Source organism: Limulus polyphemus, unplaced genomic scaffold, assembly GCF_000517525.1.
Source record: "Limulus polyphemus unplaced genomic scaffold, Limulus_polyphemus-2.1.2 Scaffold1236, whole genome shotgun sequence".
Classification (NCBI taxonomy): Eukaryota; Metazoa; Arthropoda; class Merostomata; order Xiphosura; family Limulidae; genus Limulus; species Limulus polyphemus.
The window spans coordinates 104,980-120,565 of NW_013666846.1; the positions used below are offsets into that span (position 1 = coordinate 104,980).

The 15,586-nt window shown below is 32.0% G+C and overlaps 1 protein-coding gene across 1 annotated transcript in view; it reads right to left on the minus strand.

Annotated features, from left to right (window-relative positions):
* Positions 1 to 15,586, minus strand: part of LOC106462739 (exosome component 10-like) — a 166,037-nt gene that overhangs the window by 84,541 nt on the left and 65,910 nt on the right. The window contains 2 exon segments of the mRNA XM_013922687.2: positions 2,049 to 2,159; positions 5,188 to 5,263. Of these exon segments, the coding sequence (XP_013778141.1) occupies positions 2,049 to 2,159; positions 5,188 to 5,263 (187 nt within the window).

A 15,586-nucleotide genomic window follows, 5' to 3' on the forward strand; every position in this document is an offset into this window, starting at 1 on the left:
AACTTGTAACAGTATACATCTATTTATAATTAAATTTTATAGTTTTATTGCCATTTTGATTGCCCTTTGAACTGTGTCTAACTACTATTTGTGCAATTATAAGATGTAAATCACTTGGGGAATGTGCAGCTCACAGTACACTATTGAATTACATTATCCACAAGCTTAACTAACCTAAAGAGATTCCTTTTTTTTTGCATTTTAATTACTTTTATAATAAGAAATAAAGAATGAACATGACAAATGAGAAATAAAGTACTTACACAATCTTCTTTTTCTTGCTGTCGATTGTCAATGATACTTAATCCTATTTTTTTTATACTAATGATAGTAATGCACTAAATAATCTTTATTTAATTAAATAATGCACCAAAGAACTTAGAATAATAACATGCAAAAAGTAGACAATTTCCCCTATATCTCACAATTTTTCTGGCTTTCTAACTATGCAACAAGAGCCATTACAAATTCATCCATGCTAGTCATTAAATTTCCTACAGAAATGAACCATGTATTATAAGTGAAACTAACATTTATCTGTTCAGAACACAATGTTATACAATACGTCATTTGATAGACAAAAACTTTTGGATTCTATTGGTTATAGGTAATATATAATTAAACATAAGAAAGAACTCTTAACAAATCCTGAAAGAGAAAATGTGACAGGTGGGTGTGGCAGGAGGGGTCTGATTTTCTATATGCTAGTTCTGTAACCAAACAAACATGAAGACTATAAAAATTATGATTAGTCTGAGCAATGAAGATTTCATAGTAAGTAATTTACATTGAATTTCGTAACTTTTTGGAGGGGCAATGGATAAAATAGAAAGGAAAAAATACCTAGAGAAAATGTGTCACACTAGGGTAAATTCAGTATTATTTTAAATATTGCATTATAGAATTAAGAACTTAAAACTTACGTACTATTAAAATATGGATTATTAGCTAAGATTTTATGCTATATTGATTGGTATAACATAAACAAAAAGTAGATTAATAAACATTTGAAGGTAATACACAAAAACCTTGTGTCATGTGCAGTAAAGAATATTCACGTAAATAGAGTTAAAAGAAATATGACCTGTGGAAAAACTAGATGAAATTCATCTATATTAGTGACTAATATTGTTACAGCAATATTATTCTATTTTACTGTTGGAAAACACTAGTAAAAATATGTTCTTCCAATGGAATGTATATTTTTCAAAGTATTTCTGAACTGTCACAAATAGATGCTGAAATGGATAGCTTCGTAAGGGTAAGTATTTTGATTCAAGTACAATTACAATATTTAAAATACATGTCACTTTCAAATAATGAGGCCGAATACATTAAAATAAAACGTTTTTGAAGCCTCTTAATGTCATTACTATCAAAAATCATTTTAGTATAACATCAACCCTCCAAACAAAGATATATTTTTAACATTTTTATTAAACTTTTGTACATATGAGCCTTCATTTGGTAAATGGACTATTATGTTCCACATAGTTTAATATACTATCTATGGGATGAATGAATCAATAATGAACTTTAAGACTATTAGCATTAAAGTGCTTGAGAAGAATTTTTCAAATGCCAGAACTTGTACCATTTTCTAGAATTTCCAAAACAAAAGGAAAAACATTATAAGAGATTAGTCTTGTGACACCCATCAAGTTCCGTGAATCAACAAAAAATAATTACTTTTTAATCACTAAAAATGACTTATGAAACATGTGAGTACGCAACATTCATGGTGAAAAGAGAGCTTCTGATAAAAAGTAGGATATTTTGATCTTATACTTTTCAGAGTTAATATATTTTCTTCAAAATTACACAATCCAAAATTAAATTACAAAAGTAGAATAAAATTCTGAAAGAGGAGGATTCAAAAATTACTTTACATAAGAAATGTTAACCTCTGTAAAATGTACAGCTTTTGCTAAGAAGGATACACAAATACAAATATAATTTTTCAGTAAATATATTAACAATAAAAAATTGTTTGCTATACTGAACATTTGTCTAATTTGTACTTATCTACACAAGCAATTTATTCTCACCTCTAAATCCACTGCAATTTCTTTTTGTTGTTTGAGTTCTCTGCAAAGTTCCTCCAGAGCCAAAATTTTGTCAACATATACAAACAGAGTTTCTTTAATAGCTTTAGGTACCTAACAAGAATATTTAGATAATGCAAGATCAGCACACAGATGAAGGTAGTAAATGATTTTATTATCCAGGAAAGGCAAAGTAAATAACATCTATACATGAAATGACAATGGAATTTCATAAGAAAAAAAATGCCAAACAAGGAAAAAATATTGTTTTTTTTGGTTAGAATTACACTGATTACAATATGTTTGTACTGAAGATTCTGACTGAGCATAAAAGTACTAATGAAGACAAAGACGATAATCAGGATAAAAATAATTTTATTTATGAGACAGATTTTTGGAAAACACTTATTTTATTCCATGACTGAAATTTGAAAACATAGAATTTACAAATCAATAAGAAATGAGCAATAGAATAATATCAATAAATTCTCCATCATCAAAACTGAATCTACAAAACTATGAATATCTCTTTAGCTTTCTAATCATGAAAGACCAATCTGATTTAAATAATATACAAATATCCTTTAAACTAAAATTTTTCTAATTAGTATACTATGACAAATAATAATCTATACTTATGTATCTTAAATTCTTAAAATGAATATTTTACTTCCAGTATGTGTCATTGTACACATAATCATGTTTTACCATAGTTTATTTCATAATAACATTAATGTTTTATCTAGGTGCTCTAATTTGCTTCATGGCTTATTCATGGATATTATACTATTCATTTCTTCTCAATGCTTTTAAACCTCATGTTCTTAAATATGATTTAGATTTTTATTTGTTTGTACTAAGATATTTTGATACACCTTGTTTTCATACTTTCCTGATGATGAAGAAAGTGTATTTAAAAAATGTTTGAGTCTAAGTAAAATGTTTCATCCTAGTTATCTTTGTCTTCATTACTAAACTTTGTTTTTTACTTACTAATCTATTATCAATGAACCTGAACTATCTACAACAAATGTTATCATTGTGAAGATGCTTTGTTCTATGCCACCGCTGACAAGAAGTTTCATTCACAACTAAATCCCATCTTGCTGTATTACAAAATAATAAGACTAAGTTGAAGTGCAATTTCAAATAGCAATGATTCATTTCTCAATAAATATATTATCTCAAAGCTGATCAAGCACTAACTTTTCATGCTGCACATTATAATGAAAATAGTTTGTGGCTCAGGTGAACTAGGGGTTCTGATAATTAGCAAAACATCTTTGTTGGTGTATTTAGTTCCACAAATTTAATTCAGAGCATATTATTATAAGAATAATTGATAATACAATGTTTAGTTCCTAAATTGTAATGCTAAATCATATTTCATATCTTAAGATAGTAAATTAACAATCCATTTTATATCCCAAACATTGGTATAAAATATATACAAAATTAAAACAAAACTTTTTTAATGGCTCCAAAACTCATCAAATCTTATCTTAAACAAATAATAAATGTATTAACCATTTCCAGTTTGTTCCTGAAGAAGAAGGGTCCACCTTTCAAAAAGCACTTGGGTTATGGGATTTTTATTAATTTCTATCAAAACTTCTTGAACCAACGTGTTTTTCTAACATCGTGAATGTATTAACCATTATAAGACTTATTTTATTGAAATGTAAAAAAACAAAATGTGTAATCAATATATTATATTTACAATTACCTTCTAAACTGTGTGGTTTCAATTTACGAATTGACCATCTAAACTGACTATTTGATCAAATAATGGTAAATACGCTAAATCATTACTTCAAATGAACATTTTATGCAATATTAAAATAATGTCGTGCATCACCACTTACATAAAGATTGAGTTTCAATAAAGTCTCAAAATGACCTGTCATGTTTAAATAACAATTTGCATAAGTATTTTAACATATAAGGTAGTATTTTTATGCTCTATTTAACCTTACAGTGTAATAATTTTCAACTCCATGGCTACTAATTTGTACAAATCAAAAACAATAAGCACAGTATATTTTCTGTGTTGTTTACTTCTGACACATATATAATTATAAATCTCAACAATAATAATATATATAAAAATATTATGAGATTTATTAGCCTCACAAAGTGAATCATGGATGCACAAGCATTATATTTAATTACAACATCAGGAGGTGTTGTACCTATCCATTACATGATATACATATGAAACAGAAATTTAAATTTATGTAATCTACCCTGCAGTGATGTTGTTTAGTCAACTGCATCATGTGCAAGTGCTCTTCAATAAATTCCTGATCAGCTGTATTAAGTACAAGCAGCTTTTTTAGTGTTGAAATGGCCACTGATGTATTCTAATGATGGTAGAAACCTGAGCACCATAAGTACAGCATCTTAAGGTTCTCAGTCATGATCAAAAATGTTAATGCCAGTCACATAATGATATGATTCACTGATGCTGTGTCACATTAAGTCCATAAGGAGTAGACATTTAATGCCACATATTATGACTAGAATTTTATCAGTAGCAGACTACAGAAATGCTTGTAATGGAACAATACATAATTACAAAATGTCTTATAGATGTTTAGGGGTATAACCTTCCCCACATTGTGGTTATTTCAAAAATGCCTCATCATTTCCACTACAGTTTTGCACGTTAAGTTTTAGAAAACCAAGTCTTACATTGAGTACTGAAATTAAATGTGCAACAAACTGAACTCTTCAGATGCACAAATATCTCTATAAGCATTAATTCTATATCCCACAGAGAGTCATTTCAAATCAGGTCATATAATTTTCTCTATACTGAGGAAATCTCGAAACATATTAACATTAATGTGGCATTTATGGTATTTTTTTCAACTATTTATGGTAAGTTACATGTTCAAGATAAACCACAGTACTTTCAGTAGTACTTTACTCTTTTGTGATATTTTCATTCAAACAACGTAGCTAATTTTTCTGCTGTTCTTCAACTTTTATTAGCCCAATATGCATATAATTAAAAATATTTTCTGACTACAATAAAGCACATTCTGTAGAATATCATTTCAGCATTAAAATAAGAATTTGAATTATCTAATAATTTCAGCAAAGTTCATTGCAATCAAATTCTCTAAATGTAACAAACCTGAGGTATTTTTTCTTCAAGCTGTTCTGAATCTGGATGAAAATGATCAAGTTCCACTTCATATGGATGAGAATATCTAATAACCATTAAAAATAAGACTAATTTATGATATAATACTGAAACTAACACTACAAACACGTTTTTTTAAATATGACCAAATACTTTTCTCTACCCTGAGCTTTCTTTCTTGTAATTGAGCATAGAATTAATGGAAGTTTTCATAAAAAATCACAAGAAATAAAAGCTTTTAAACTTTTGCTTTTTAATGCTTATTCCTTAGTTTTATAAGATTCAAACACATATACATATTATTATTTTAGAAAAAAAACACTAGTCCAAGAAAAAATAATACATAACAGGAGCTAATAATAATGGTTTTTTTCTATGGAGCTAATGAAAAATAAAGATTATTTATCTTTTCCACAAAGTGTATATTTCTTAGAGAAAATATGTCTTTATTAAAAGGAGAGAGTTACTGCTGTAGAAAGTCAAAAAGACTTAACTGTTATTATATTTAACATAAGAAACAATTTAAAGATACAGCTGAGCCCTCTTGCTACAGATAAGTCAGAGTGAGCATGTCACATCCTCTCAGAGAGTTACATTCAAATTTTAATTAAATGATAAGTACTATATTTCATGTTTTTCATGTATATCTTTTATTTATTGTTATAAAAGTAACTAAAATGTAAAAATAATAATAATAAAAATTCTTTAGGAGGTATGCTCATGAGCAGCTCCAAAGTTACACTACTCAGTAAGGTAACAAGAGATACACATTCACTGAATAATTAAAAATTTTTGTGGCAGGATTATTAGTTACACATGGTTCAAAGGGCAATACAGCAATGAAATTAAGTACAAACAGATGTATACTGTTAGGAGCCTTAATCTATTTAAGATAAACATATGTAGGTTCCTGTTACAATCTACAGTCACTCTAGAATGAAAAAAGGGTAATTTAGATTTAATTTATGTTTTTTTATGCTTGGACAAGGTCAGTCAAATTCACTGAGCTTGTATAGAATTAAGGTAGAAAAATTAACAGGTAACATAAAAAGTTTTACTGAAAAAAGTTTGATAACAATTTAGGAAGTTTTAGAGGTTACACAAATGAAATTTGAAAATTTTCAGATGAAGAAAAGCATTTTTAAAATTAATATGAAAATTACTTTCCACTCAGAACAGTCAACACTCTGATTCCATATATTCATGGACAAATCTCTAGTAAAAATACTTAATTAAAAATTTTTATTTTTTGAGTACAAAACTTGTAATGTTTACTGAAAGCTTGCCAAATTTTATGAAGATACACAAAACATATTAAAAATTGAAATATGTAAACTCTGATGGTTACTTTATGGGTACAAGGTTGGTCACATTGACCGACCCTGTATGGAAAGTGTTATTTTTAGCCAGAGACCTAAACAGTGATTACATTTTACTTACCAACTGCACTAGTTGGTACTGTATCATACAAACTGCCATCTTCTAGTCTTATACTATTTCACTGAGCTCTCTCAATCAGTATACACTGAAATGGCTCTCAGTATCCCATTCAAGTACTCTGACACAATGGTATCAAACAGAAAATCATCACATATCGCCAATACTGCAGTTTCCAGAAATGTTGTAGGCAGAAGATAACATAAACAGATGCAAAAAATGAAGTAGCAGCAAATACAAGTAATTAAATCTTTATTTTTAAACAAATCACATAATATATTACTGGAGTTTTTCACTAGAGCTTGCAAGTTTCTATATTCAGTACTAAACTCTGACTACATCACCTGGAGAAACTCAAACCTTCACAAAATGAAGAGAAAAGGCAGATGAATGACACCACACTGGTAAGAAAGACACCAAAGTTCTAGTGTGGTATTCCACAATCCTTTGCTTCCCTACATCAATTATAACTTTCATTATACATACATACATACAAACACACCCAAGGTAAATTCCAAACTCATACTATTTTGTTTGAGTACCACCTTTCAAAATAAGTATGACCTCATTCCAGGAATGTATGACAAAGAAACAGGGCCAAGCAAGTATAAATCTTATAAAACAATCTTTGTTACATAACTTCTGTCAAGGCCAGAAAATTAGGTGATTTACAACTTTTTACATCCAGTTTACAAGCATGTCTAACTATACGTAGAACATCCTTAACATTTAAAAATATATACCTAATTAAATATATGTTTGTCTTAGTTGAGGAAGGATGAAAGCAGCAGAAGATATTTTATACAGACAACTTGTATACAGAATATTTTATGGAAGCATTTGTTTTACTGGTTGTGGATGAAACCTATAAATATTGCAGTTAGAGCCATAAACTATTTAGATAAGAGTACTTATCAAAGCAATTTGATGTGGGAACCTGTGGATTTGCTGCTGAATGTACACATAGAACAAGGATTATAAATATCATCTGCAGCAGAAAATGCACAGGATTGTACATGTGTTGGAAGCATGTGTTTTTCCACAGTAAACAATCTTTAAAATAGGCAATAATCATTATTCAAGTAATTGTCAGACATCATAATTTTTGTGAGGATATTCTTACGATGCATTTTCTCTATCATTATCCTGTAAAATCAATTTTTTTATACAACACTAAAGTTCAATATCATATGAGATTATTCAAAATAAAAAGATTAATATGCCAACTGACTTGTACATGTAGTTTATCAATTTGCTTATAATACTTACATTTTAATCTTTCTAAGTAATTAATTACTACCTCACTATCCATTTTGTTTTCCGTAAACTTCTTTTGTTAAATCTCTCCTCTGATGACTTGTAAGTTAATCTTACATTTAAACATATTTATAACCTCATAAAAGGAAGTACTACCTGTTTCACATATCTCCACAACGTTGACAAGGGCTATCTGCGCTAGACATCCCTAATTTTTAACTGATAACTAACTAGAGAGAAGGTAGCTAGTCAATAGTAATTTTTGCCAACTCTTGGGCTACTCTGATCACAGAGTGGGATTTGTTGTCCCTTTTATAATGTTCCTGTGGCTCCATAATATAAAGAATCTCTTCTTTTTTTTTCAATAACAACATGGAATCCATAGACCCTTAGATAAACAATCTGGTGCCCTAACAACTAGGCCATGCTTAGCCAGAAGGATGTAAAAGTATAGACATTAAGTTCAAACGATAATTATTTACCAATAGCAAAAAACACTCAGAAAAGTTTATGTTTAAAAACTTAATATTCATACTGCATTAGACACAGCTTAACATATTTATATGTATAAATCATAAACTAATCAAAAATATACCTACTAAACAGGGAAACATAGAACCAGAAAGAAAATAAGGTTTTTGCCTTTGTAAAACATACACTATGGCTTGTGACAATGTATTGTATGGGTATCATGCACAGATATGGTAAACCATAACAACTGAGATTCATAGCACAATGATAACTAGATGTGATTTTTCTATAAAATAACATAAAATTTAAGTCTGAGATGCACCCACAGTGCTGTATCATAATGCTGATATTTGACTCAATAACAACGTGGACACAGTTTTATTCATATTTATTTCCTGAAAGCCTAAAAATCAAACACTAAATAAATTAAACTTAAGAATAGAATTAAATATCTTTTTACAACAGTGTTTGAGTAGTATTTAATGAATAAATGGAGTAATTAACACCCCAAACAAGTAGGCAATACTAAAAGACCTGTTTAAGAAATCAATTTGTGGATAAATTTATGTACATATGCATGTATTTATTTTCTTGTTTTCATTTGTTTATTTTTTACTACAACAGTACCTATGTGTTTTTGTTAACCCAAAAACACCATAAAAATCCACAAATAACTAATAAAATGCTTCAACCAACAACAATAATGCTCTGCATTCATAATCATTTTGTAAGGTTTATTCATGAAAAAAGCATATAGATTTCTCTAATCTAAGTCTTTCCTGAATCAAGAAACATTTAACAAAAAAAAGAGATTTTTCTTTAAATTCTTATCAATTCTTCACCTGTATTAAGCTGACTACAACAAAAACGTTTTTACTTTATTTTAATTTTACCAGTAAGGGCACACATTATATACAAATGATCGTTGAAAAAACTGGGCTAGAATGCATAAAATTAATTTTAGACTGATAAAAACTGTTTAACCTTATCACCATGGGTATCCTTTGCTGTGCAATGTCCTGAGATTTTAGAGACTTACATTCAAACTTTTATTAAATACAAGGATGACCTGGAGAAGAAGGAGAAACGGAAGGTAGACAAATGTGTTGGTCCAATCCTGGCTGAAAACATCGATAGCCAGAGTATGAAGACAAGGGAACCAGAGACCAAAACCAAAGCAATTTCTGGTTAAGGGACACAGCAAAAGTTTTGATGTGAGAAGTACTCCACTGAAGACACTGAAAAACAAAAGGATCGAGAGACCATTCCAACAGATAGATTTTATCTGAACGGAAATTGGATCTGTGGCAAGATCAAAAGCACCCAGAACATGACATGCAATGATATGAATATCAAGCATGTGAACCCCCAAAAAAAAGATCTGACATAAGAATACAGAGGGATTAACAATGAGTGCTACACAGGTGATTGAGATAAGCAAACACTGGAGGAAAGTTGGAATGGATCATTACTGGACAATTTCTTGCCAGATGGAGAAAATGAACCAAAACACAACTAACAGCAAGAAGCTCCAGGATGTTGAAATGAGAAAACCTCTCGACCACAGACCAAAACCCCGAAGCTTCCTGTTAATCAACCCACACCTCCATCCCCAAAGGGATGCATTCGAGAAATGTATAAATTCAGATGAGGAAGAGGAAGAGGGACACTCGCTAATTTGTGAGTCGTCTAACCACAAAAGCAGATTGTACACAAGGAAGGGTAATAAAAGCCGACAAAAGATCTCTTGCGAGATTCCACTGGTTGTGAAGAGCCCAAAAAAGAGCCTGCATATGAGCCAGACATAAGAGGTTAAGGGCTACCATAGAATATCACATCCCCAAAAGTGATAGAACCTTGCGAACTGTAATAGAACTGAAAGTCCCATTGAACGAAGGTGAAGAGAAGAAGGGTGGGCCCGACTGAAATGTGTGTTGAAAAAGAAAAATACCCATATGGACTAGATATTGGATAGGTCACAGTAAGGACTTCTCCAACTTGATTAACCAGCCCACTATATCCACCTACATGGGCAGCTGATGAGGGTAACAGGCAGGCTCCTGTTTGCAATGAGCTAATAGTAGCCAGTCCTCCAAAGAAAGAGGAAAGTGCAATTCCAAAGCATGTAAGTGACAAAAGAATGCTCTGACCACCCAACAAAACATATAGGGCCAAAGCAAGTCTGAAGGGCAGTGCACGAAACAGATAAGCCACCCCATGGAGAAGAAACTGAAGAGAGGGTCGCGAAAGACAAGATATCTGGATATGAAAAGAAGCATTCATGACATCCATCTTGGTCATCTACAAACCTGAAGAAAAAGCCTACTTAAGGGTGAGAAGTGAATCCCAGGTAAAAAGGGTCAGATTGAGACAGGACAAACCTATTACAGGCTGCCAGTCTCTGGTTTTTCATGAGGACAACAAACAGCCTGGAATAAAAGATGATGAACAGGTTCAATGGCCTGTTGAGACCAAAAATCGTGTACCACCTCAGACAAATGCTGGCTGGTGGCAGGATCCCAAGTCATGAGGAAGGAAAAGGGTACATGAGACAAAGGAGGTGGGGAAAGAAATAGTAGGACAAGTCTCTCTGATAAGACCCAAAGAATCCATGGATCTATAGTGAAAGATCACAAAATCATACAGACAAGCTCCCACCAGACTGGAACTGAAACGCACTGGTTAGTCTCCATTACTGTTGGCGACATGCCCACCTACATTGAATAAAACACTGAGATGAGAAACACTTGAAACGAGTAACAGGGAAGGGTAGATAAGGACCAGGAATAGGGGTTTGTCGTGGCTCCAATTGCAACAAACATGCAACCAAAGAGGAAAGGGTAGAGTGTTGATGCACAGACTACACACGTGATTCCAAAGTTTCAGGTACATGTTTGAAAACAAACCACCAAAGAAAAAGGGCCATATGTAAATCCTGAAAAGAAAGAGGTGACAAACAAACCCAGGACAAGGTCGCATTGTGACCCAGAAGATCCCAACTACAGTGAAACCACGTGTAAATGGAGAGCTGAAGACAATAAACGAGCTAACATGGAGTTAATAAGGAATCATAGAAAAGTGGGAAAGTGGATCAAACACCACATACCTGAGAAAAAAATGCTGTATTAGCATTAACTGATTCTGCAGGCAGAGTGGTGTAAAAAGGCTATCAAACTTCATTGGCCTGAACAGGTTCAGCTTGTGTAGGGTTGACCCATATAATGATCAATCTCATGGTGGATAATAGCAGAGAAATCCAATGCCCCCTCCTACAACCTGTGAAATAGTGCTAGAGGTATTATACCCAAAGTGGAAACATGAACCTCAGAATTCATTGTAAAAAAGAAAATCACACAAAAGTGTTTGATGTGAAATATGAAAGGGGCAAGAAAAAAAAAAGACTGGAAAAATAAGTTAAAGATTTATTCAATGTAAAGGAAAAAAAAAATCATGTAGAAATCCCATTTCAGAAACTAAACTATTAAAATCACAAAAGTGATTCACATGAAAAGCACCAAAATTAAAACTTGAGTACTGTCAAACAAGAAGTGATAGTTCAGTAGAACTAAGCAGAATCACATGCATTATGAGAGCGTGTCGCACTCTTATTGGTGGAGTAGAACTAAACAGAATCACATGCATCATGAGAGCATGTTGCACTCTTATTGGTGGAGTAGAACTAAACAGAATCACATGCATCATGAGAGCATGTCGCACTCTTATTGGTGGAGTAGAACTAAACAGAATCACATGCATCATGAGAGCATGTCGCACTCTTATTGGTGGAGTAGAACTAAACAGAATCACATGCATCATGAGAGCATGTCGCACTCTTATTGGTGGAGGGGTGATGCCTGATGATTTGCATGAGAGACGTATTGGAATCAGTCAATTCCAATGAAGGGGAGATAAAAGGCTTGTGACAAGTGTAAAAAAAAATTTGCATATAGAGGGCAGCACTGAACAAGAATAGCTATTTATATATTTGAAAAGGTTTCACAATTGTGTTAAATAAACACAATGCAGGCTTTGTATTGTCTGTTGACAAGTTTTCTCTGCATAGGCAGGAAATTTATTTCCACTATCTGAATACAAATTCCATCAAGAGGTTAAAAATCGACAATCAAGATTCAAGTTTAAATATTTGTTAAATAATTTCATCTAAACAAATGGTAATAAAACTTGTACCTCAAGAAAATTTAAAACTCAACATTTCAGTTATAATTATATTTCTGAAAAAAATCTGTTACAATACATCACATATAAATTTTCAAAAGTTGATGTCACATTTTCTACAGGTTATACCCAGAATGCACAGGCTGAAATGGGTTACTGGGCAATTTTTCATCTGTTAGTTAAGACTTTTATTAAAAATGGTAATACTATGCACTTTCTCAATAATGATCACCTTGTATGTAAAACTGTAAGCATATGTTCTGTTTGTTGAATTAAGAGAATACTGCACATCACATGAACAAAGTGTACATTGAAGAATAACTCACCTAGATGATATTTATTTATTTACATGGTAGATCACTTTAGCAAAGACTCTCCTCCCTGTAAATGTGAAGCCTTGTTGCTGCAAGTTTGTCCGAGCACTACACTGTCCCAATTCGAAAGCCACCGAGAGCAGGGATGCAACTGGCTGGCAGCAATCATTATAATATTACTTTATTATTATTAATTAGTGTATGCTATTTTTTAAAAGTACTTTTACTTTCAACATCAGTGTTACTCAATGTAAATAAGATGATTTCAATACTGTTGCCTTCACTACTACTATAAGCTTGAAGAGTTTGTCAACTGCCTTGCTGCATATATAATCCCCCCCATCAATAATGTCCTCAAGGTTCTTCTAGTAATGAAACTCCAATTTGACTTAAGTAGAATCTGTCTTTTTCACATATGTTTGCACTTGCTCAGCTCTATAATTTCTACCACTTTCCTCATGCTCTCCATTGCCCACTGTGACCTCTGTTCCATCTTTTCCTTAGTTTACCAGCTATTTTATTGACAACATCATTTGGAAATCCTATTAGGTTGCCAAAGTACTACTGAGCCTTACCAGCTATATGTTCCACTTTCTCACTGAATGAAATACCACTGTGGCCTGGAATATAGGTTGTTATGAGATGAGCCTTCAAGTCTGTCAAAGATTATCCCAGTATATTTTGGACAAAATAATGACAAACAAGCCTCAAAGCCACACACTTAAAATAGGGACAAGACAATAAGGTAAGTAAATTGGAGAAGATGAATTGGAAATGTGCTCAGATATCTTGATATGTATGCAGCCAAAAAATGAGAAAAGCAAACACTGCAAAGCAATAAAAAAGCATCATATGGAAGAGACATCAAGGTATGTTTTTGAACAACTGACAGTGAAAGGAAGTGCCAAAAAGACTTCTCAGTCATGCAGGTGTCAACACTGAATGCTGCTACGGTGGGTGAAGAGTCTCTTTATAGTCAGCCTGAAGATAACTGGCAAGGAATGGACTAGTTTACTGAACCTTCTTGTGAATATTGGCACAATAGTCATCATTACAGGTGAATTTAGTGCCTGCAGCACTATTTGGCTGGACACTGACTACAATGTGAATGTAAGATACTTGGAGGAGATACAGTATTCAGATTCACTGATGTCCAACAGAAAAGTTTCAAAGCACTCACAAAATGCAGATTCAGGATGGTTAAACAGAGAAAAAATAAAAATTGGACAGCAAATTAACAATATCTTTATTCACAGTGAAAGGTGAAAATCATAACTATTTCAATCATCACTGCAAAACATAGCTGTATTCTAGGCACTAATAATACTCCAGAAAGAATACCAGAGATGGAGGGACATTCTGACTCAGTAATAAACCTTACCCTTCTTACTCCTGCTGTATTTCTTGAGTCCAAATGGAAGCTGTTTAATTTAACCCTATGCACATGAATTTGTTCAACTTGATTGATCTTGTAAACCATGAAACTATACATACTGTAACGCTGAAAGTACTAGGTGTATCTTTACAAAATTTGACAAGCTAAGGTTTCTAGTACACTCCTGGGACATATCAGATTTGACACCCCCCAGGTACCGAATATGTACCACAAAATGCCCCTTATGCAAGGCATGCAAAAATACTTTGCTTCAAATTTTGTACCATAACAAACTGAACAGCATACAATATGCACACAGCTGTCTGCAATCAACTTCTAACAGGTTTCATAAGTGACAATAAATTGTAAGAAAATAAAGCTACATGATAGTACCAAAAGATTAACCCTTTCACCTCAGGTAGGTCAAAGTGCACATGTCACAACCTTTCACATTCAAAACTGAATTAAACTACTCTATTATAAATGTATATGAATAAACTTAGCATCAGAACATACATAATAACCCAAAGTTTAGTATTATTTAAGTTTTAAGTTCTTAATTTTAAAAGTAAATATTTTAAAAAAATTCTCAATCTTCCCTAGTATGATAACTGTGACATTTGTTTTGTATGTCTTCCCTCTTCTCTAATTTTGCCACACTTCCAAGAAGTATGAAATTTGATGTAAGTTACTCATTATAATGTTTTCATCGTTCAAGCAAAGCATAATTTATACAGCCTTCAATGTTATTTAGTTACAGAGCAATAAAATAGAAAATCTGACCCCTCTTGCTATGCCCATCTGTCACATCCTCTCTTTCTACAACATGGTAGTCAGGATACAAATCATGGGACTGCATTATAAATGAGGCACATTACAGAGATGTGCTATCAAATCACCACATAAAATGGGTCCACGATATGTTCATTCACATCCCATTCAACCACCAAATTGCCAGAAACCATGAATAAATGACACAAAGAACAAGACAGATTTAAATTCAAATTAAATTTTATTAAGAAAATGTAAAAATAATAAAGGTATAAAATTTGTACATGCACATGAATTTTTTCAAGTATCATTACAGACCAGAAGCAACATGAAGATGATGGTAATCAGAATAATTTCAGAGCAGCATCGAAGAATTGGATCAATGATATCAAAAACAAATATAAAACCCTTTGAAAAAGTCAGTAACTTTAAGTTAGCAATCGATGTGTTCGAAGGAAAACGAAGTTTGATTATAAACAAGATTACGACACTTATGATAAACAACATTGTTTATTGACAAAAAGGGGAATTCGCAATTCTGCAACGTTTATCCATGTCCCCTTTTTGTCAATAAACAATGTTGTTTAAC